This window comes from Colossoma macropomum, unplaced genomic scaffold (genome assembly GCF_904425465.1).
Source record: "Colossoma macropomum unplaced genomic scaffold, Colossoma_macropomum, whole genome shotgun sequence".
Taxonomy (NCBI): domain Eukaryota; kingdom Metazoa; phylum Chordata; class Actinopteri; order Characiformes; family Serrasalmidae; genus Colossoma; species Colossoma macropomum.
The window spans coordinates 17395131-17418807 of record NW_023494805.1 but is presented as its reverse complement, the minus strand read 5'-3'; the positions used below and the strand labels follow the sequence as shown (position 1 = coordinate 17418807).

General features: G+C 40.8%; 1 protein-coding gene across 1 annotated transcript in view; it reads left to right on the top strand.

Annotated features, from left to right (window-relative positions):
- The window catches only part of ctnnd2b (catenin (cadherin-associated protein), delta 2b), a 111062-nt gene that overhangs the window by 51613 nt on the left and 35772 nt on the right, over window positions 1-23677 (top strand). Inside the window, exons 4-10 of the mRNA XM_036597044.1 lie at window positions 3893-3927; window positions 4734-4850; window positions 9473-9642; window positions 10911-11442; window positions 13095-13238; window positions 16505-16754; window positions 18005-18061. Coding sequence (XP_036452937.1) covers window positions 3893-3927; window positions 4734-4850; window positions 9473-9642; window positions 10911-11442; window positions 13095-13238; window positions 16505-16754; window positions 18005-18061 — 1305 coding nt within the window. The remainder of the gene's footprint in view (window positions 1-3892; window positions 3928-4733; window positions 4851-9472; window positions 9643-10910; window positions 11443-13094; window positions 13239-16504; window positions 16755-18004; window positions 18062-23677) is intronic.

Genomic DNA, 23677 nt, shown 5'->3' with positions numbered 1-23677 from the left:
ATGTTATTTAAATAGGCAGCTAATTTTCCATTTAAGAATTTAAAATGGCAGTTTACTAAAATGCTGAAAATGTGCTAACATCCACAATTTTTGTAATAAAAATAAACTGAATCAGCCATCCGCCGATTTCGCTGCAGAGAAACTGGAATCAGCCATAAAAATGTATGATCGGCACGCTCTTAGTTTCACCCAGCTGTAATGTGTTCCTTCTGAACTAGGACCTTATTGTGTCCTTCATGCTTTATACTTTATTGCCTCTTATTCACTGAACACGGCCAGATTCATCACAAGGAAGATCCAGCTCTGATATCTTGACCTGCATTTAAGTTAATGTTGTCTTGATTCTTGGAGCCCTGGCTAACTGCAGTTTCCCATCCAGGAAACTCCAGCCTGCTTCTCGGAATCCAAATTATTAAGTGGATCAAATGGTCAGATTTATCTGTGCTGCTGGCATGCTTTCTGGTAAGCCAGTATCTGCATTTAGCTCACACACATACAGCAGCAGTGCAGACTGGGAGTGGTCTCTCCTCCTGATCTGATGTTGGCCGATGGATGTCCTGGCTCTTTTCTTTTTTTATGGATGAATGCCTCTGGTCTGCACTCATTACTGCCATTATAGGAATCCCTTTCACTGCTGTATTAGGCACCAGTGCCTGCTGTGTGGAGCTCCTCCACTGCCCAGTCAGAGGAGATGAGAAAAGAGGACTGTTCGCCCCTACGGGACCCTCAGAGACCATCTTCTCCGTGCTAAACATGCAGCTGCCACTCGAGTGTGCCATGTTCAAGTGTGTGTCCACTAGCTGGAGTGATTCTTGTCATTCTCACCTGTGTTTTCAGCATCAGCCCTTTACTTGAAAGTAGTTTCAGCAGTGGAGGCCGGTGGCTATTTTTAGAAAGTGGTCTCCTCATTTCTGGTGTCTCTCTGTCTCTTTCTGTTGGGAGGCACCTAGTGACCCCCAGCAGTGTTGGGCCTAAACAGTCTCTCTCTTTCTTGCTCTCTCCCTCCCTCTACCCATTCTCCGTCCCTCTCCCCTCCCTTTCACATGCATTAGGAGAGGACAAAGGCCGGCCTCAGCTTTGCTCTGACCTGTCATAGCACACTTCTCTCTTTTTTACTCTTCATTCTTCTCTTTCTCCTCCCTCTCACACTCCAAGGCACACATTCGAAGACACACACACGCACGCACACACACACACACGCACACACACACACACACACACACACACACACACACATTCTTTTGTACACACATCAATGACAAAGATCAACCAAATACTTAAGCTTTACTAATAAAAGATAATACAGTTCTAATTAGAGGTGCACCGTGAATCATGCATCATGAATTTCATTATCGCCTATTCCGATTTATTCATAGCCACGTTGGCCAATGGGTGATTTTTTTGGCAAAATCTGTTTTTCAGATACCCGAAGCTCACACTGTGTGGGCTAAATGCACATGAAACATTTCCTGTTCTTTCTGTTAAGCAAGAGTAGCATTACAAATAACATTATTCACTCTTTAATGGACCAAACTGCCATTTTAAATTCTTCCAAGAAAAACAGTTGCCTATTTAAATAACATGAAATCAGATAAAGTGCTACGTCGGTAGCTGTTTAGCACATTGAGAAGGATTTTGGTATAAGTGTAGCAGCACCATTCAAATGCAGCCCGAGTACATTCTCTTGGCTCTCTTTACATCACAGTAAATGTTTTAATATATTCATTGCAGGTTACCTGTTATTGTTTGGAGTGAAAATGATGGTGATTTCCAATTTTGGCCCGTTTTAATTGTGCACCCCTAGTTTTAATGAGTAGGGTTTTGGTATTACTGTTTTTTGTTTGTTTTGAAAGGAATTTGCTTTGGCTGTTTGTCTCTTTCATATAGTAATTATCCAATCATTAAGGCAAAAGGTATTTATGATTTTAATCTCACCTTGTTTATTCTGGAATCCATTTTGCCATGAAAATGGGCTAGAAAAAAAACATTTGAAGCATTTGCTTCTGTGGACAGTTTCATAGCCATGTTTTTTCTATGCTTCCTCTTAATGTGAGAGGTGACAATTTAGTCTAAATTATAATAAATGTCAACTGAAACTTGTACACTTGTAATACTAATCAAAGTCACAGTGCTGTAGATGTAAGTGTTTTTGTCATTATGGAAATTCGGTCTATAAAGAACAGTGATTAACTGTTGACCATGTGTTGACCCTCAGCAGGCTCACAGCTATGGGCTTATTTATCATGACATTATTCTCAAGTTAATTATCTTGGGAGAGGAAGAATTTCTATAACCAGAAGAGTTTAATGATCCTCATATAGACTTACTCAGAACAGCTGGTCCTTAATGCAGGTTTGGGTGGTGAAGTACATTTAATATATCGTTGCTGTAGGTACAAGTGAGTTTACAGGAGAGGGAAAGCATGTTCCCAACTAGACAAAAAATCACAAGATTTTATTCGGAGTCATTTTCAGCCATTTCTATTGGTCCATTCATAGTGAACTTTTGGCACAAGTAATGTAAATGGTAGCTAGTGTTTTTAAATAATGTAAAACATATAGATGAAAGGGGGAGTAAAAGTGTACTGGCCATAAATAATTGAGTTTTTATCGTAATTTTGGAAGTATTTGGATCAGTAGCATTAGCATTTTTGAAGTACCCAGCATTCTTAGTCTAACGTTTGGTGAAATTGCTCCGTAGCTCACCTCTGTCCATTCAGGAGGCCACTGTCTGGATTTCGTTTGCTGCAGAATTCCAGACAAATGGCCAGAGTTTGGAGAGGGACAGACTGCAGCCCTTTTAACATGTGGTGTTTAGTTTTCTGCTATGACTGGCCATCCCTATGCAATCACGAACCACCTCGCAGCCTGAATCCTCGCACACATGCTCATTGGAGCAAAATCAATAGGATGATTTATCAGCTGCAGTATGGCTGAGGGGATAGTGAGCAAGCATTTAACCTCCTGATAGCATAGCTGTGTTTTCTGTACACCGTCATAGCCCAGCATTGATCAGCAGTATGAGCCTCCTCAAGCCTTCTTTTCCTCCTAATCATCATTACCACTGCTTGGGCGCTCCAACATCCTTTATTGATCTGTGAGAGGTTATGATTAAAAAAACAACCTGTACCAAATTAGTAATGAGCCATTCATGTACATAATCAGTTTTGTGAATAAAACATAATTTATTTATTGTGAAATATGTGCGTTGTTGTGAAATTCGCAATGACTAAAGACAAGAAAATAAATACTTGTTTCACTCATGACCTTACCTGGAACAGTTCCTGATTTGACATGGAACCTTGTGAACCTGCCAGTGCATATTCTGTGTATAATTTTTAATGGTGTCAAAGTTGACATTTTAATAAGACATTAACGTGATAAATTATTAACATCACTAATATCTCTAAAGCTGTTAACACATTTTCCTAGTTTGACCCTTTGAACCATTGGAAGTTCCACCCTGAAGCCCAGCTGCTTGTGTGCTTTTTGTTGCTATGACTGATTCCACGACTGTAGTTCTCTCATTCACATACACCTTTTAAATGGTAAATTCCGTTGATGGCTCTCTAGATAAAACTACAGTGATTTCCAGCTCCTGCCCTGCTGGGAGTTTAGTAGCCCTTATAATTTGGTTTGATTATTTCTTGGAAGTGCAGACCTTGTTAAGAATAAAAATCAAATGTAAATGTCATTTAGTACATAACTATCCAATTAATGATGTAATTGTGTGACACGTATATTACATTGCATATTAATTATTATGTAATCAAATGTATAGCAAAGCAATAAAAATAATTGTATAATATAACTGATTTATAAGGGTTAATGATCCATGTCATTTGTTTTCCTGATGCACCAACTTTATCCTCCTCTTCCTCTTTTTGTTTCAGCTCTGCGGATGAGAAGTTTCGCTGGAACAATCAAGGTACAGTAGCAGTGCATGGAAATCCTTTGTTTATGCTTGTTGTACTGAATCAAAGCTGTGAACAACCTTAGTCTCGGACAGTTGTTGAAGTGAGTGTGCTACTAATGATTTGAGGCTTCACGGACGCTGCGTGGTGGATGAGGAAGTGAAGAGCTGCTCCTCAGAGCCGAGTGCACGACAGCTGTCACCATCAGTCAGGGCCTGTGGCAGCGGAACTGTGCTCGTCAAATAGAAATATGGCCCCTCAGACTTGATTGATTGTGTTACGGCAGAAACGTTTGCCAAAGATAACGCCCTCCGCCCCGCACAAAATCAAGCACGGCGAGAGGAGAGTGGAGAGGCTGAGACGTGGAGAATGCCAAAGTGCATGAATTATTTATCAGAGTGGGTGGGTGGTTAACTCCAGACTGTTTCAAATCTCAGCCTCCTGTGCAGGTACAGTGGAAGGGGCACGTTAATCAAGTAGCTACAGTTACTAATGAGTGATGGGAGCTGGTATACACAAAATAATCACCATACACATGATTGTGTACTGCCTGTGGTTAACCTGTGTGTAAGCTGCAGTCTGAAATTTGCAGCATTTTTGCTTCACTTCTACCTTTGGCTAGTTTATCTTGGCTCAAAACTTTGTGTCTCTTGGCTTTGTCCCCACGACCAGCGTTCTCAGACGCAGTGTCATAGTCTAGCCGTCACTCATGAAAGGGCACTGCTTTTTTTTGGGTCCGCCTTTGTGTTTTGATGATGGCCTTTCAAACTGGAGCTGGTGTAATTTCCTCCCCTTGTTCTATGCTTTTGTGCTTTTGCAGACGGACAGAAGGATATAGAAGAAGAGCTCACCACCGGCCTGGAGCTTGTGGATTCCTGCATCAGATCTCTGCAGGAGTCCGGCATTCTGGATTCCCAAGAGTTTGCGACAGGTGAAAGTAAGAATCATCCCTCTGTAGGGATGCTTGCAGTAAGGGTGTAAATCTCCAACATCATGATGGACTTCAGCTGACTGACTATTGTATCGTGAATCATCCATAGATTGCATCTATCGTGATGGCCATCGAGTTGGACAGTTTAAAACATGCTGTCCGTTTTTACAAAGCACCAAATTAAATTGAAATCTGATGTCCAAGTCCTATACCTACCCTAATATGTTGTCTGTCATTAAAATACTCTATAGCAGTGCAATGCAGCATTTTAGTTTATTTTCTTTTTTCTTTTACAGCTGGTACAGCTGCGTAACTTAACACATTATAATCTGGGAATATTATTATTTTAACACTTGGTTTATAGGCTGAAAAAACATGTTTTGTTAAACACACTGCAAAATCCACTGAACTGTAGCAAAAACTACCAAAAAAATAGCAAGAACACAGTTAGCCAGCATGTTTTTGACCACAAACACAAGCATGTTTACTTTCTCTAGTTTAAGCATGTTTCTTTGTGAGGTTGCTGATAATGTTGCAGAGGTTTAGGGGAATCCTCTTAGTCAGTATTGGCTGCTCTTTTTTTCGATGTGTGGAAAACATGTTGCTTGCCTGCCACTGTGACTTCTTACCCAAACGATACTAACTTCAGTCACCGATGACTAGGGTGATTTCACCACAGTTTGATTCAGTTTGGTTTTGTTATTTTTGTACGATTCAGAGTAAATGCGTAATTGAGCATACTAGAATACTAGTGCCCTTAAGGGTAAGTTCCTTAAAACATCTATAAATAATGTTTGGATTATCAGACCTATGATAAGTACAGCTTATATATGTTTTGACTGTTAGGGCGTGAGGAATGCTGTTGTTAATACCTGCAGACATCCAGATCACAGGTTTCCTCAGAATTGAACAAGTGACTAAAAGAAAACACAACTTTTATTATCTTCTGTTCAGGGGCACAACACCACAATTCAATAAAAAACAACATTTCAGTTTTCAGGTAAACCTTTCTTTACAGGCCACCAAATTCTTTGATTACAGACTGAACGCTAGACAACTAGAGCTAGACAATAACTTGCTATGTTAGACATAGCTGGCGTACTGCTTACCAAGAAGTGCATACTTTATTCAGTATCATTTAAATGAATTCTAGTCAATTTTAACACTCGACAGTCGATGCAGTGGAATTGTCCTCTGCAGATCGTGATGCAAGGTTGCCTTTTTACAACCATAGCTCAAAAACAGCTGTAACACAGTAGTAAGGTTTTGTGCTCGTGGAGCAGCAGAAGAGGCAGCTTTTAAAAGCGTTGTCTGTGACAGTCTCGAATCAAGTCCCACACGCCTTTACCTATAGAGGTATGGTCATGGTTTCCACTGATAGAAAGATACAGTCATGCAAGCACAGTTTGGAGTAAGAAGTGAATCTACTAGATGGGAGTGAGAATTGAATGTGCCAGATGCAGGAGCAGATAATGGAAGCTTGCAGGTGTTCGCTCCTCAGGGTCTGCTCCCTCTGTGGTTGGTATTCACCTCCTTTCAGCGGGAGAGCCCTCTGCACTCTGTGCTATTCAGCAGACACGCCACAGAGCACTACCTGTCATGCCACATTATGAATGTCAATAGCTGGATGTGTGAATTACTGCTCTTCTGGTTATTGACACTGCTCGCGGTCTGTAGGTTTTCTTGTCTCTCACAATTTGGGGAGCAAATTCAAACTGAGATAAACATCAAATAATGCTGTTCAAAAGTAATCATGTTCATTCACTGCGCTGAAAAGATCAGGCCGATCTCATCTGAAATGGAGAGATATGTACAGAACAGCCTGAAAAGCAGAAATGTCGGGAAAGTTCAGCTAAGCCTCTTAGCTAATGCCTGCTGCTTTCAAATGTTACTCACATTGGTATTTGACTAAAGATGGTTGAAAAACTACTTAGGCTTTTTTTTTTACTTGCTGATGTGTGGCCTTGGGAAATTATTTGGCTTCAAAACATTAAATATCTTTGTTTTAAATGTCATTGCTAAATTGCATTTTTTAAGTATGTCTTACATTATCAACATTTCAGGTTTTATAGCACAGGAATATCATTTTCTGAAGGACTGCGTAGCATATAGTCACTGTTGTAACCAAACATTATATCTCCAGAACGGTAACTTGACAAGAAAAGGAAAAATGCTCTTAACTTAATGTAACTTAATGTTACAAGATTTTATTTTGAGTGAAGCCGACAACATGCTTCAAACAGAAAAGACATTCTTTTGGGCTAAGACACCACTGTCGTTTGAATTTGTAATCACTCTGAGACTTCCCCCTGAGTGTGATTGGCCCACATGGTTGCCTGCATCACTGCAGAGAACAGAAAGTCACACACAGAGTTCTTTTAAGGGAACTCTGATTGTTAGTGTACATTTCCAATAGTATTTAAGCTGCACTATGTAAGATTATTTTTGTCAGATTTTATGGGAGGTTTTCAGACTATGTCATAGGCCTTTATGTATTAACATTACACACATATGCTCGAAAAGAAAGTCTGGCTCGATGTTCACGTTTTGTGTTTAGGATTGTACTGATGAAGATATGATGACAATATTAGATAACTCACTTACATCCTTGAAAGACACATCCTTAACCAAGTTTTGACTGAGTACTACTTAAATGCTCTTTCAACACGCTCGCAATTATCAGATTCATCCACCCCGGAAAGGTCTGAAGGGTCTGAAGCACAAGCGACGTTATAAAATGTCTTAATGGAGAGGTCTCCAAAAATATTTGTTGGTAAAAATAGAAAAACTCCCACTACGAGTAGGTTGCCATTTTTGTTGTGGCATCAAATGGTTGCTCTTTCTCCTCTCCATTGAGCAAGGAACAGCTAGCAAAAGATCTAACTTACTCAAATATGTCATTCAGCCTTTCCAACATTAGAGTGCGACGTTATTCAAGAGAAAAAAAAATGGTTGTCTTATTTTGTATAGTATAGCACTACGAGTAGAGGGATTTTACCTCTTTGTCATGTTTTTATAAAAAACAAAACATTTCCATTTGGTCTATACATCATATTTTAACAGTGATGAACATACACATATGTGCCAATTTTGTTTTGCTGTTTAGTAAACTGCGAACTTAACTGTGGACCATTTCTATTGTTCCATTCGTTATAAAACTGTATATGCAAAGTAAAGGAAAGCTGTTGTTTCAAATGGTGTGGAAAATAAAAAACGAAAAAGAGTAACAAGGTTTTGATAAGACAGCAATGGTTATACAAAAGAAAAGGTTTAGCACAGAATGCGCTTAGAAGTTTATGTGCTTTTATGTATCGAGTAATATGCTTAGATAGAAGGGTGATCTTTCCCCCTAACTCCCCACCCCTGTGTTTACTTTTCAGAGCCCACCGGCAGTAAGTGTGTGCACTGCTGTAGTAGTTCTCTCTCTCTCTCTCTCTCACTCTCTCTCTGCTCGTCTGGTAAAATAGTAGGCTGATGAAATATTGAGAGGCTATATCTGAAATGCAGGTCAGGGAGCACAGAGATAAAACCCCACAAAGATGAGGCAGAGATAAGGTATATTCTGAAACCAGCCACCTGGACGAATGCTGCCTGCTCAACCGCCATTCTGCATGACAGCAGAACACGGCACAAATGGACTCTAAGATGGCTGAGGACGCAGCCTAAGAATGATTACACATTTATGAAACCCGAACCATGCTCTGCAGAAGCTCCAGTGCATGAACTTTATCGTATCGAAAGTGGCTTTAATAGTAAACCAGAGCCATTTTCAAAAAGCTTCAGTTGTCCTGTTCTTGATATTACTGGGTCAGCTTGAAATGACCTAGTTGTCATTTTCAGTGGGTTTGAAAGAGCACTGTTCTGTGTTTATTGGGTTACTGAGTTCATGTGGCCTGTTTTTGTTGATTGTGAACATGTATCGACTTTTGTGACTTCCTGCTCCAAAACGGCAGTAGACACACAGGTGTGAAGGCAGCTAAAATAGGGGTGTCTCTCAGTTTTAGCCTATTTGTTGTGAAGGATATAGATCTTCGTTGGCCAGCCTTTGTCGGCTCTGTCGATTCGGCCATTTTGGTAAAAACACACAGCACGGTGTTGATTGGCACCTATCGCTTGGGAAGCGTTTATTGGCAGGTTCATCAGAGCAGAGGATTTTTGTGGGATTTCGACTAGAATTTGTGTCGCGGAATCAGCGTGAGCTCCCAAAGCTGTCCTAGCGTTTCTCATCTTGTTCGGTGTCGGTTTGCTTGTTGTGTGGAGAGAGGGAGCTGTAGAGGCTGCTGAGAGGAAGAAGAGAAAGGGGCGGACAGGGGAACATGATTTCTGCTCCTGCTGGTCCCATTCTTCAGCGTATGAGCTCGCTGACTCCTCCAGCCCTGATTAATTATACATGCCCACTCCATCCATCTCCACTCGCCGAGCCCGGTAAAGAGAGGGCAGAGAGAGAGAGAGCAGAGGAATGCATGGGGAAGAGGAAGAAGGCTGAAGTTTAGTGATTGAGGGAAAACAAGCAAGAAAACAAGCAAACATTGTGGGAGAGAAACAAGGAGAGAAAGAAAACACTGTGTTATAGTGGCCCCATGGAGAGAGGTCACTGGTATCACGCATGTTTGTCTCTTCTTACCCAGGACCAGGCATCCTGTCTCAGAGTGCTCTGCAGCTCAATAATCAGGAGGGCACCTTCCCCTATTCTGCTGGTTACCATAGCAACCAGACCCTGGCCCTGGGCGACCTGTCAGCCTCCCAGCCCCCTCCACGCGGTGGACAGGTGGGAGGAGCTGTGCACAGCTATAATCAGGTAGGGCTCAGCTGCTGATAGAACAGCTGAAATCCAGTATTTTTTTTCTATTATGTTAGTCAAGGGGAAGTTTTGTTTAAGTAAGATTTAAGCGAAAAATCTGATTCACATAATTTTCTCATTAACCCAAATGTAGTCAATCGACTTTGGCATGTTAGGCGTCCAAAACTTGCTTCTTTAGTTTTGAACTGGAGCTACAGTCAAAAATCAGGCTTCAAGAAGACTGCTACCACTGGTTTTACCTATACAATGTAATTTTGTCCATTTTTATAATTAACAGTTTTTCATATTGATTTAGAAACCAAAGCTCATATTCACAAAACTTCTTAGGAGTGCTGATCTAGGACCAGATTCCTCTCTTATTTACTGTGACTTTGACAGGAACAGATCCTAGACCAGAACTCCTACTCTGCGAAGCTTTAAGAACCCGTAAAGACTTGAAACAGTTTGTGATAAGCGTGTGATGATTAAGGCACACAATTTACACGGTGGTAATTGGTGAGGTTAAAGCTTTGTGTGGTGTTCGTGTTTTTGTTACTCAGTGGGACTGGTAAACCCACTGCATTATTGTTTTTTTTTAAATCAATACAGCCATAACAATTTATGTAAAAATACCAGATGTTTAAAATGTCATGAGTGGCCAGCGTAGGGTTCTCCTTGAGCAGCTCCAACCAGTCAGCAACCTGTCCATGTTTTCCTCCCTCACACACACACAGACACATATACAAACACATACACACACAGACACACACACACACACACACACTAACAGCAGGCCATGTAGGAGGAGAACAGAGTGAAGGGACACAGCACCTCCACACTTTTATTCCCTGCGGGTTCACCTGAACACCACATGTGTAAAATAAATGTGAAGGGGGTGTACAGTGTGAAATCATTGAAAATGTGTTATTTTATATGTTCTTCACAGAAAATGAGCAAAGGCCAAGGAATCTGAGGTTGAATTTACAATAAATTGCATCATTTTTTCTTTTGGTAAACATTGAAAATGGGTCCCACAGACCCGAACACCACACAAGGGTTAAGCTTACCTGTTACTTGTTCGCTACGAAAGCTCCAGTTCAAAACTTAAGAAGCAAGCCTTGGATATCAAACATGTTTTGGCTTTACATTTGGGGTAAAGGCAAAATTGTGTAACCTTGATTTTTTTTTGCCAATGTTTCTTTTCAACCTATTGTTTCCTCATCAAAATTCAGAATTGGAACTGAGAGCTGCCACATTAACCTTTTCTCCTCATTGACCCCTTCCAGGTGACATCCAACCGTGCTGCCCAGCTGGCGGGTGGCGATTCCCAGTCCCGAGACTCCTTTGCCCAGAGCCATGGTAGCGCCTTCCACCTGCCTGACGTTCAGCCCGCCACCTCCATCTACTACTCGTGTGCCACGCTGCCAGCCCAGCGTGTGAGCTCCCCTCTCTCCATGCAGGCCCTGGGCTCTCCCTCCAAACTGCAGAGGCTGGGCTCGGCCTCAGACATGCCTAGCTATGCCACCCTACAGCGTGTGTCCTCACCCAAACAGTCACCTAGCCGCCTAGCCAAGTCCTACAGCACCAGCTCGCCCATCAACATGGCGGCTGGAGGGGGCTCTGCCTCTTCACCACTGCACACTGTGTCCGGCCAGGGCAATGCCTCCAGCTCCTCCCCCCTCCACCAGCTCAGTTCAGCTGTGGGCAGCTATGCTACGCTGTCGCCCACTAAGCGTATGCTACACTCCTCCGATCAGTACAAGATTTCCCACGACCTGTATGCCAACGCTACGCTGCAGAGACCCGGCAGCCTGGCAGGTGCGTTCATTGCACTGTAACAAAGAAGAACAAACACATCATACACGATGTGAATTCTGCAGTGTACTATGTAAAATGACTTACCATAAAATCCTGTTACATTAGCTTACATTGAAAGATAAGAACGTTTTTTTGCTTCACCTGTAAAGTTACTTTTTTGGACATATGAGGCTTTATTCCAGCAGCGACAATATAGTGGTTTTGTACAGTGTAGTATGGTATATCATTCCTGTGGATATATAACACTATATAATTGAGCACTTGTAGATATGTTTTATGTGTAATTACAGTACATCAGCGGGTGGATATATTTATGCAGGTGTAAATGGTGCATCATAGATATGATGTGTACCATCTGTCATTGTTGGATAAGTTAACAGTCAAATAGTGAAACATTAAAAGCAAGCTCAAAATATATGTATACTGCAATTGCAAAACTAAATAGTTTGGCGAAAAATCTAATTTATACATTTTTAACCCACTATTCAAGAATTTTTAAACTATGCTAGTCAAGAGAAAGTTAAGTAGTTAAAATGATATTTCAAAAAAAAATAATTCTCCCCTTACCCCAATTGTAGTCAATTAGCCAAAACATTTACTGGTTAAAGTTAACTTCTTTAGCATTCACCACTTTGTGAATGGCTTGTAACTGCATCCACGAAAAACACTATCATGCAAAGAAACCATATATAAACAGGATCCAGAAACACCGCCGCCTTCTCTGGGCCCGAGCTCATTTAAGATTGACTGAGGCAAAGGGGAAAGGTGTCCTGTGGTCTGATAATCAAAAATTGACTTTTTTTTGGATATCATGGATGCTGCATTCTCTAGGCTAAAAAAGAGAGGCACCATCCGGCTTGTTATCAGTGCCCAGTTCAAAAGCAAGCATTCATGATGGTATGGGGGATTATTATTGCACATGGCATGAGTGACTTGCACATCTATGCAGGCACCATTATTGCTGAATATATACAGGTTTTGGAGCAACATGCTGCCATCCAGATGATGTTTTTTCAGGGAAGGACTTGCTTATTTCAGCAAGACTGTGCCAAACCACATTCTGCATGCATTACAACACCATTGCTTCATAGTAAAAAACTGTAAGTTACTCACTGAAAACATTCAGCGCATTATGAACTGTTGAGCAGCTGAAATCCTATATCAAGCAAGAATGGGACAACATTTCACAACCCAAACGATGGTTACTAAAACATGTCTCTGGCATTAAATTCAAAATGGGCATGTATTTTTCAAAAAACAATATAATTTCTCAGTTTCAACATGCTGTCTTAGTACTACTTTAATTAAATATAGGGTTTGCACATTATTACATTGTTTTTATTCACATTTTGCACAGCGTCCCAACTTCTTTGGAAATGGGGTTGGAGATTACTTAACAACTCACTGTGGTTTGAGACAAGCATATGATCATTTAGGCATGCAATTTGCACAATGCTAATTGGTAGGACACCGAACTGACCAGCTGCATTTGAGGCGAAAATTGTTTAATTTGATGTTTGTGAAACCATTCCTTGAAAGATAGCATTACATTTTTCACACATTGTTGCTGTTTATCCACTTATGGGTGATGTTTTTTTATCTCCTGTATGATAATAACTTGATGCATGGAGGAATGTATGTTTTATGACTAGGCTCCAGGGGCTCTTACAGCAGCCAGCACAGCCACCTGGGTGGAGAACTGCGTCCCCTCCAGTCCCCCGAGCACCACATCGACCCTATCTATGAGGACAGAGTCTATCAAAAAGCCCCACTGAGAAACTTCAGCCAGGGCCAGGGTAAGACAGCACTCACCAGACTCCCTCTTCACTCATTACAGACAGTTGTGGTTGATTTTATGCTTCACACAATTTCAAGTTCATTAGATGAACTCAGCACTAGGTTTTAGTTTTTTAAATAGATCATTTTTACACCCTGGGGCCTGATTAGCAGCCATAAACAAACAGACATCATTAACATCAGCAGATGGTATCAGATGTTTTCAGTTGCAGTCTCTGGGCAAAGTGTGTTATTGTAACTGCATGTTTTCTAATAATTACTCCGTTCTTCCACATCAGTTTTGTTATATCTAAACATTTATCCATATTATGTCATTTAACAGAAGTCACTATTTTTTGGCTAAGGCTTTCTTTCACAGTCTCTTTAGTTCTAGGTATTAATTAGGTAAGTAGCAGGTACAAACACTGAAGTGCTAGGTTATTGTTTGGGTAGCTTGTTAATCAAAACAGTCTAACTAAATTACAGTGAAATGCCCAACAAGTTCTAGGCATTAACTGAGCAAGTGTGTCATACAAACTCCAGAGTGCTGTGTTACTATTTTGGGTACAACAATAGTAAATAACAAGGCCAAATTTTACTGTAATGTCACATGTATAAGCAGAAAAGTACAAATCTAAAAGTACATTGAAAAAAAATTATGCTTTGAATTTACATGATTAAATGAGTCAGGTAGTTGCACATAAACAAAATATGTCAACCAACAATCCACCCAATTCTTGCCAAAAAAGCAAACTGAGGGAAGCTCTTTTTCTAGGTAAGCTGTCCTGTATGAGCGATTTCATGTTTTATGTTACTGTTTTTATGTGGTTAGAAGTGTATATCTTTCATGAATGTAGTTTTGTATATTAACATTATGTAGAGAATAGGAATTATGTGGTTTTATTAAAAGATCTCATTTATAAGCCTTATTTTCTTAATTGGAATGTTGGTGGCCATATTGGCTTGGCACTGTAGGAGCCAGACACATTTTAATTATGAACTATTTTGACCCTGTACCAGCTAATTATATGGGGTATCAGTTAAAAGGTATAAAGACATTTGAAGACATAGCATGTTCCTGTCTTTTACCTAGAACCTAGACTGAATCTAGGCTGTAAAGGAAAGCAGTTATTCTTACTGTGACTTTACTGGGTCCTTACTATTTATGATTAAACTACTTATGATTTACTTTCTCATTTAAATGTGTGCTTTTACTATGAAATTTTGTGTGAAATTGTTTGTACTTAACATCTTGTTATTCCACCAGTTTATGTGGTATGTTACTACGTTTTATTTCACCTTAAAAGCTACGACCTGTTGGACATTTCAGTAGACAAGACAAGATTGTTAGATTGTCTGCTTACTGACTTTTCATTTTACCCAAAATAATTACACAGTGCTTTGAAGATTGTACCACATGTTTAACCAGTTTATACCTATTGAGCATTTGTGTGTAATTTATTCCTGGAACGTACCATGAAGTTACTCAGAATAATTACCTTAAATTACCTTTTAAGCTTAAACATTTTTTTTGCATCTATGCAGTTGAATGTCTAGTCTCATTTAGCCCCTAAATTTGCATTTACCCTAAAACACACAACAGAGGACATTTATGATCTGGCTGACCAACACAGAGTGAATGGATAGGCCCATTTAAGATTGCACTTTCAGCCCAACTGAACTGAAATGTATGTTCAAAGTGGTTTGGAGAGAGGCCTCGCTGGCAGACATTTGTCTCAGATCCAGCTTGTCACATTAACTGCGAGTGGTTGAAGCGCGGCTCTGCTTTTTAGAGCTCAGCTCAGCTGGAAAGCTCTGCAATCAGGATGAATAGCACGACGTGATGGGGTTTGGGAAGCAAGTCAAGTCCAGACAAAGAAACAGGGCAAACAGAATCTGCATTGCTGATGCCCAGATCAAGCCTGGGCATCGGCAGTATAAATGTAATATAAATATATAAATCTGTAAACATTGTCCTTAATATAAACAAGGTTTGCATAGCAAGCGTTGTGCATGGCCTACTAGGGTTGCGGCATGTATTGTTTGCTAAATGTAATTGCAAAATTGGTCTGTGCTGTATTTATATTATTGAAGGCTACAATGTGTGTCCTGACCATCTCCAGCCATTCAGATGAGTCCTGGGCTTTGCATAGGCCAGTGGAGTTCCTCCTCACTAAACTTGTAAACCATGTGTTTATGGACCTAACTTTGTGCAAAGGGGCACAGTCATGCTGGAACAGGAAGGGGCCTTCCCTAAACTTTTGTCACAAACTTGGAAGCATATAATTGTCTAAATGTCTCTGTATACTGTAGCTTTAACGTGACCTTTCACTGGAACTAAAAGGCCAAGCCCAAACCCTGAAAAACAGCCCCAGACCATTATCCCTCTTCCACCAAACTTTACTGTTGGCACTATACATTCCGGTAAGTGGCATTCTCCTGGCATCTGCCAAATCCAGATTCATTCATCAGACTGCCAAATAGAACACGTTTCTACTGCATTATTGTCCATTGCTGGCATGCTTCACACCACTCCAGCTGACGCTTTGCATTGCGTATAGTGATCTTAGGCTGGTGTGCAGTGGCTCGGCAATGAAAGCCCACTTCATAAAGCTCCCAACGCACAGTTCTTGTGCTGATGTTGCTTCCAAAGGCAGTTTGGAACAGTGATTTCTGTGTGTTTCAGCACTTGGTGGCCCCACTCTGTGAATTTGTATGGTCTACCACATTGTGGTTCAGCTGTTGTTGCTCATAGAGCTTTCCCTCTCACAAGAATAGCACAGGGCAGGAATTTCATGAATTGACTTGGGGCAAAAGCAGCATCCTATAACAGCGCCACTTTTAAAGTTACTGGGCTCAGCATGACCCATTCTGCCGTCAGTGTTTGTCTGTGGGGGTTACACAGTGATGTGCTTGATTTTATACACCTGTTAGCAATGAGTGTGACTGCAACACCTAAACTCAGTAGTTTGGAGGATGGGCCACATACTTTTGGCCATAAATTGTATATTGCAATTGCGATATGTAGCAGTGTGACTGTATTTTGCACCCATACAGCCTACCTGGCTTTGCTTGACTCTCCCTGTCTTCTTCTTCTTGTTTTCTCCTCTCTTCATCATGCTCGTGTTTGGCTCTTGCCCAAATCCTTCTACACTGTACATATATATGTGTGTGTATGTGGACATACATGTTGTATTCACTCCTTTGCTACACCCTAAAGATCCAACGAACCACTTCTGTGAGCAGGTCCTGAACTTTCTGTTCTGTCCCTACTCTCCCATCCTAGCCCCATCCTCCCCCGGTGTTGACCCCATCCCCTTGCAGCGCACGAGCAGCCAGAATGCCACAGGGACCTTCCCTCGCTCTGGCTACGCCGCTGGACCTGGTGTTTCTGCAGCCGACTATGCCAACCCGTACCGCACTCTGCAGTTCTGCCCCTCAGCGGACTCGCCCTACAGCAAGTCGGGCCCCGCGCTGCCGCCCGAGGCCACACTGGTCAGGTCACCCTCTGTGGACAGCATCCAGAAGGACCCCAGGTGAGCGGCATCGCTGTTTGACATGCAGACACTGACCAGCTCCGTCAGCTAACAATGTCACCTCTGCCTGGGAGAGCTGGTGCGCAGCTATCAGTCAGGCGGCCCCAGTGGGTGATTAGCTGAGCGATAGGAGTTGCACGTGCACATAGAGTTAATGAAAGCACTGGATAGCATGAGTTAGAGCGCGCTCACCAGTTCCCTCACTTTCAGTCTGCCTTGAGGTCACTTACGCTGCCCAAATTCCTGTCTCCAAACTTCACATTGCACAGTGCATACATTAAAATTGAGTGTTACCAAGCATGACTTGACTGAGAGATAGTCAGTTGTATATGTATCACTTTGTTTATGGCCTCTTTATACTACTATTGGAAGAGCTAAGAGGCCACAGATGAACTTTAATGTCGTAGATTGCAAGCTTTACTAGGGCTGTGTGATTCCTTTTTATTGTTTTGCGTTGACCTTGTTTGTTTTGTTGATTTCTTGTCATCCCTTTTCGTTTACCCCTCATGTTTTAGTTTCTCTCTCGTTTGTGCACACTGCCAGTGGAATGAGAACCAAATGATGTGTGATGCACTGCATTTGCTGGCTGCAGCCAAATCCACAACATGCACAGTCATTTTGATACTGTTTTAGTAAACATTTGTATTTTTATTCGTTTCAGAGATTTTGGTGTATTAAAAAGTGGGTCTGACACGAAACTGGATATATTCCATAGTGTTAGCGCATCATTAGTGCACATATAGATCTATGTGTATACATATCATTTATATATTTTGGGTTATTTGAAATTGAGGCCACTTAATTTACAGCTCACTAACAGTAACAAATTACAAAAGGACTGGGCAGTCCTGCATTTTACTTTAAAAGGCAGAATGTAACTACTAGAACTAGTACTTTTTTTTTTTCTTTTTTTAGCAAGACTGAACAAATGTTGTAGGCATTTAGGTAGGTCACACTTTCAAATCTGGCATGCATGCTGTCATTCAGCAAAGGAGGTTCCCATGAAGCAACCCCCAGACTTCCTTTAGCACTGTATAGATGAAAACTTCTGTGAGACCCCTATTTAATAAACACCAACAAGAAACCTGAGTGCATGTCTAAAGCCAAATGCAAGTGTGTAATGTGTTTCCGCTGTGCGGGAAAAAAAAGAAAGTTAAAATCAATACATTCTTTTTTAAAATGTCAAACCCCTTTGTGCCAGCCACCTACCCTTTCTCTCTCTCTTTCTCTCTCTGCCTGTCTCCTGATAGGTACGACCCTGAATTCCTTGTCTGGAATCAAAATCAAGCCGAACAAAGAATGACAAAGTAATCCAGCATTTATTTTACATTCTCCTTTTCATCTGCACAGTCTCTGCTTTTCTCCTCTCTATTCAGAAAGCAATGACAGAACAGATACAGCACTAGAGCAGAGTAGATAGCACTGCATGAATGAGATTTATTATGTGGCTCCAAAAAGATAAGTTACTCCACAGAAAATTTCATGTGAATCTAATGAGATTTAGTGTAGAGAAAAATAAGACCAATTAAGGAGTGGTTTGTAGATTGGAGTGTAGATTTGAATCCGTGAGTCGTCTAGTGTGTCATTATCATGTTCAAGGACGCTAGATTCCTAATGGTTCTTCAGTTCTTCCAGAGTTGCTTTGATGAATTTATTAATGTTAGTAGATTAGAGTCAGTAGATTATGAGGGACAGTGTCATACTGTAGGCTGTGCCAGTGGAGGTTCCTAAAGAGTAAGGGATGACCTGGATTATGTGATGAATTTGTCCTTTTTCTGCAGAGCATCACGTTGCGTCTTTGTCACCTTGTTCTTCTCCATCATTCCTTATCGTTTTGTGTTTCAGCATGGTTATTTACCCTTTTTTATTTGGATGCAACAAACCTATTTTTTGTAAATGTAATAAATCCAGTCTATCCACTTATTTTTAGTAGAAAACCACAAATAGTCATCTGGTTTTGTATCACATAGAGTGGAGCTTTCATGTGCGTTCAGTGTTTGCTTTAGTACGTTATACATTTCTTGATAAAGAGTTAATTGGCATATAACGTTTGCAATGACCTTTTACGATGTATAAATAAAATCTTGTATGTAGAGGGCAGCTACAGATAGTAATTTTCAGTTTTCTTAGCAGTGAAGTGTAAATACTCTACAGTAATTTATATTCTTCCTCAAAGGTCATAGTCTGCTTCTTACAGATAAAGTATTTCCATTTCAGAGAACCATACATTTTATTGGTTGTTTTTCCACTTTTATACATTTACATTTGTGCATTTGACACACACTCTTATCCAGAGAGATGAAGCCAGACGAATGCAAAATTAGGAGTCTTACTCAAGGACTTTTAGTGATATAGCGGGGAATCTAACTTTTGTCTACTGCGTGGAGTGGTGTCATCATTTACAATGAACCAACTGCTACATGTACCTTCCTAATTGTCAGAGTATTTAATCTGATCGAGTGAACTTTTCCTTTATCAGTATCAATACCACTTTTCTGGTACAAGATACCGATACTGACACCTTGAATACAGGCTGATATGGATCCAATATTTTCTTCTCTTTAAAAACTAGTGTGCTTCAAAATAAGCTACTTTTAATTGAAACATCTCATTTTGTAGACTGTCATCTGCAAACTACTCAAACCCTCTTCTACCCCACACCAAGAATCACACAGTGCTATTTCATGCTAGATTTCGTAGCTGAACAAAGCTTTGTATCTTCAAGTTGCATTGGACCATTTCAGTTGGGCCATGCAACATGAAATTTTGACACAATATAAACGGAAGATGGCATTTCCAAAAAAAAACTGATATCGGATCCAGCATTTCCTGCTGATATTGGCCTGGTACTGATACCTGGTGTTGGATCGGTGCTATCTCCATATATAAGTAAACAGTTGTTACAGAAGCTGCATCTAATGTGCCCTGCGTTCACATGCTTACGTAGCGCAGTTTCAAGCCTTTTTTCTTTACATCTATGAAATTTAGGGCTGCTAACACACAAGCATTCATGAGATTGTGCAGGGATTCAGGTTTTCTGTTGCTCTCTAATTTGCCATCATAAAAATAAAAAAATAGAAAACAGAGACAACATCTACGGACATCACAGTCAAAGCAATAATAAAAAAAAAGACATACTTAATATCTGTTTCTTTATGTTTGTCAGTTTGAATTGAACCAATCAGATCTGTGATGCTTGGCAAAAGATATGTCCCATGATCCATATGCCAAAATTAAACGCATTGCTTCGCTTTTATTTCATTGCTTGTCTGACCTTATTAGCAGCAGCTCGAGCTGCAAAAATAATGTCTGTCAAGAGTCAAATGTTAAAACAGGCAGATTATGAGGAACATACAGCAGTGATGTCCTGCTAGAACAAGAGTAAAGCATACTGTTATGTAGAATTCTGTCATTCGGTGTGGACCATAGTAAAAATGTGTTCTCAACAGCAGTGAACGGAACCAGAATTTACTTGGAAGCAAATCTAGAACCGTGTTTTTGGGCGGTCCATGGTTCGGTTGTTTGGTACGGTCTCGATGTATTGAGTGTTTTCATCTGTCAACACAGACCGATATGAAAGTGTGATAGGTCCGCACCAAATAAGGTGGTGTGAAAATCATAAGAAGTCATAAGCCAGGTCCATAAGGTACTTCGCACCTAGAAAACATTGTACAGACTTGCAACTCTGTGCAGACCGTTTTGTATGGTTCTGGCATTTGGTGGTGAAGCAACATAACCCACATGCATCGCTGCACGAAAGTCTGGTAGAATCTTGGTTTCAGACCAGCTTGGCTGCTGCAATGTGCTGACTTTCTGCTCTAAGCCTTCAGAGTCAGTGGCAGGAGACTGCGCAGTCAGTGAGTTCCACAGAGGCACTTCCTGACCTCACCCTGCCCAGTGGGGCTGTTCTCGCTAGTGTGCACTGATTCGCCAGTGCTGTCAACTACTCCATCTTCTAAAGAGGGGTCAGTGTCGGGTCAGCCTCTCACACCCCGTTACAGCCACTTCATCCTGTACTGCTGCCAGCTGCCTGTGTCATGTATGTGTGACTGTTAGCAGTTGTCTCAGATCATAATCCCTCTTTTCGAAATGTCATAACATTATGCCAGTGATTCATTCTACTACAAAGTGTGTTGCTGCTGTGAGAATTAATCCGTAACCCTGAAATGACACAGAAAGCAAATGATTACAGTAGTTCGGGATCCATGCTGAGCTATGGTATATAAAGATCAAAGCAGTATATTACGGCTGGATGATATGCACAGATATATAAAGAATATCAGATTGCAAATATGTTGCTACAGATGGCAGTTTAGCGATAAATTACAAATGAGACTTGGTTTAAGATTGACCTGCAATATTTTAATCAGAATGCATGTATGTTTGTTCTCATTAATGCCTTAATTAGTCAAAACACCAAGAGAGCACTCATTGGGAACATTTTAAATGGATCTGGATGATCACAGCGCACAGATAAAGAATTCTGAATTGTTAGAGGACTAGCATTTTTCAGCATGCTGCAACATTAATGCAAAAATTTTATACTGTTTTATATTGTTTATACAATTTTTAACCGCTCATCATGTGTCACTAGGAAACCTATCACAAAAGTGGGTAAAATTTAACTTACGGTATACCTGAATTTGAAAATGGGCTGTACAGTAGGACAGTTTTGTTCACATTTCCGATTCAAAAAATATTCAGCTCGCAGATAAATATTAATTCACTGGCGCATGTACCATTCTGTACATTGTCAGACGTTTGATAAAAAACCTTGAGAAACAGACCCCACACACACCTCAGAGTACCCCTCACCACCATAACTTGGTGAGTAGTTTACTTTGATGTAAAAGATGTATACAACTTCTTTGCTTGCTACTTGTGGCATTCAAGGAATTTGCTAACATTGCAAGTGTTCACATAAGCTAATTAGGAGGAATCAAACCTGGTGGATTTTCTCCTCCAAAGGGAAGCGCAGTAAGTGTTAGTTTCTTGAGTCTGCCCGTTTAGTGTGATGTGTGATGTGTTGCCTAAAGTTTGTCTATCGCTTTAATATTATACCCACTGATACCGGTAGAGAAACAGTGTATTTCACAGCCCTGCAGTGTATGCATTATCTATGCATAGGGAGTCTATACGGCACTCTGAGAGAACAACCAGAGAAAGTAGGGAAGCCACATGCTCATTAGCGTGCTTGTTTCAACACTGTGCACACTTCACTGGCTAAACCACGAGCTTCAGCAATTACATGGACTGATAAGCTCCATCCTATTTACCATGTTCAGTGTATTCAGCGTGTCCCTCCGCGTGCGCAGATTACCCCAAGCTAGTTGTACGACACACAAATATTTTGTTTCCGTCACATCGCTGTCAAGTGCGTAGTGAATTTGTAGAATACACACTCATGGCTCAGAGTGAAACGACAAACTAGACATCAGTGCCATTTCCGAGAGCAAGAGAAGAGTGAAAATTCACAAGTCACTGCCCCAGCGATTCAGCTGTCTGTATGTCTTTTATATCTGAAAAAGCGACTTTGTCTGAGTGGGTGGATGAGTCATCAAAACAGTTTTATTTCCTTTCTCTTTTTTTACACATATCTGCCTTTTTTTTCCAACATTTCCCTTTGGCAAGACTTCGGCACACACTTATTGGTCCTCCCATCAGCGCTGCCTCTGATTTACATAGACTGTGTCCTTTGCAAAATATCACTCCATTAGCTCTTTCTAATAATCATACTCAGTCAGGCATCCTCCATGCATAATTTATGATTCTTTTATTTGTCTCATTCTTGCCTTCCTCATGCAACACGGTCAGCGGTCCATGAGAAGCTCAGCCACACCATGCAAGGGCCCCCGGGGTGCTGTTTGAGCTGAGGGGATGCAGTTTGGCGCAGAGTATTGTGGTGTTAATGTTTTTGCCATGGGGCTGAAAGATAGGCTCACCTGACTGAACCAGGACAAAGGCCCAAAACAAAGAGCCTTCACAAACAGCAGAGTTAGTCTCAGCCCAGTGGCTATCCAAATGTTGCATTAGTTTATACTGAGGAATTTCAGCCTCCCTGCCTGACAGCCGCACTATTGCACACACAACAGGGAGAGTCCTTAAGAGTATAGTCTCGCAAGCCAGACTACATTTCTTAATTACTTCTGTACTTCTTCCTTTTTGCCAAAGAGTCTGATGTGTTTTATTACTTGGCAATGAACCACACACTTTGACAGGAAAAGGCTGTTTGACAGATGTGCAGATCGAGCAAACCGTTCTTTTTGCATGATGTAGGGGTGTAAATAGGTACTCAAGTACTCAGTTTTCTGTTCCAAGAGCCATTATTCAAATACTGAAATCACTATTGGAGTGTTTGTTATGCTCTATCACTGAAAGTAATGTCGAAAGAATGTACAGGCCAACAATTCCATGAAACACTGTTAGTGTTATCAGGGCTGTAAAGTGTGACCATTTTTCTTTGCACTTACACGATTGAGAGGTCAGATCTAAAGCAGCTTTAACAAGGCTAACTAGCTGCCATTATCCAGAAACTCTTATTTCTCTGTTCTTATTGTTCCTTTAACAAACTAACATGTTGGCACGTCATCCACAAATGAAGAATAAAAAGCTTGTGTTGAAGCCCATGAGTCATCACATTTTAACGCTACACTAGTTTGCTCTAGCGTTAGTGTAAGCTCATTAGAAGTGGCAGCCTCTGTTACTCAGCCTTTTCTGATGCTAGAACCTACTAGTTTAACCCTCAGGGGCCAAAAGACCATCCTTGACTTTAATAATAAAGTACGTTTTCGCGTGTACATTTCTGTTTTCCTTCATGCAGCTGATTTCAAAGCCTGCTAGCATCAGTGCACCAGTTTGCACACAGAATAAGAACTATGATACGATACATGTCAGCCAAGGCCTTTTTTTGTCTTCTGGTTCTT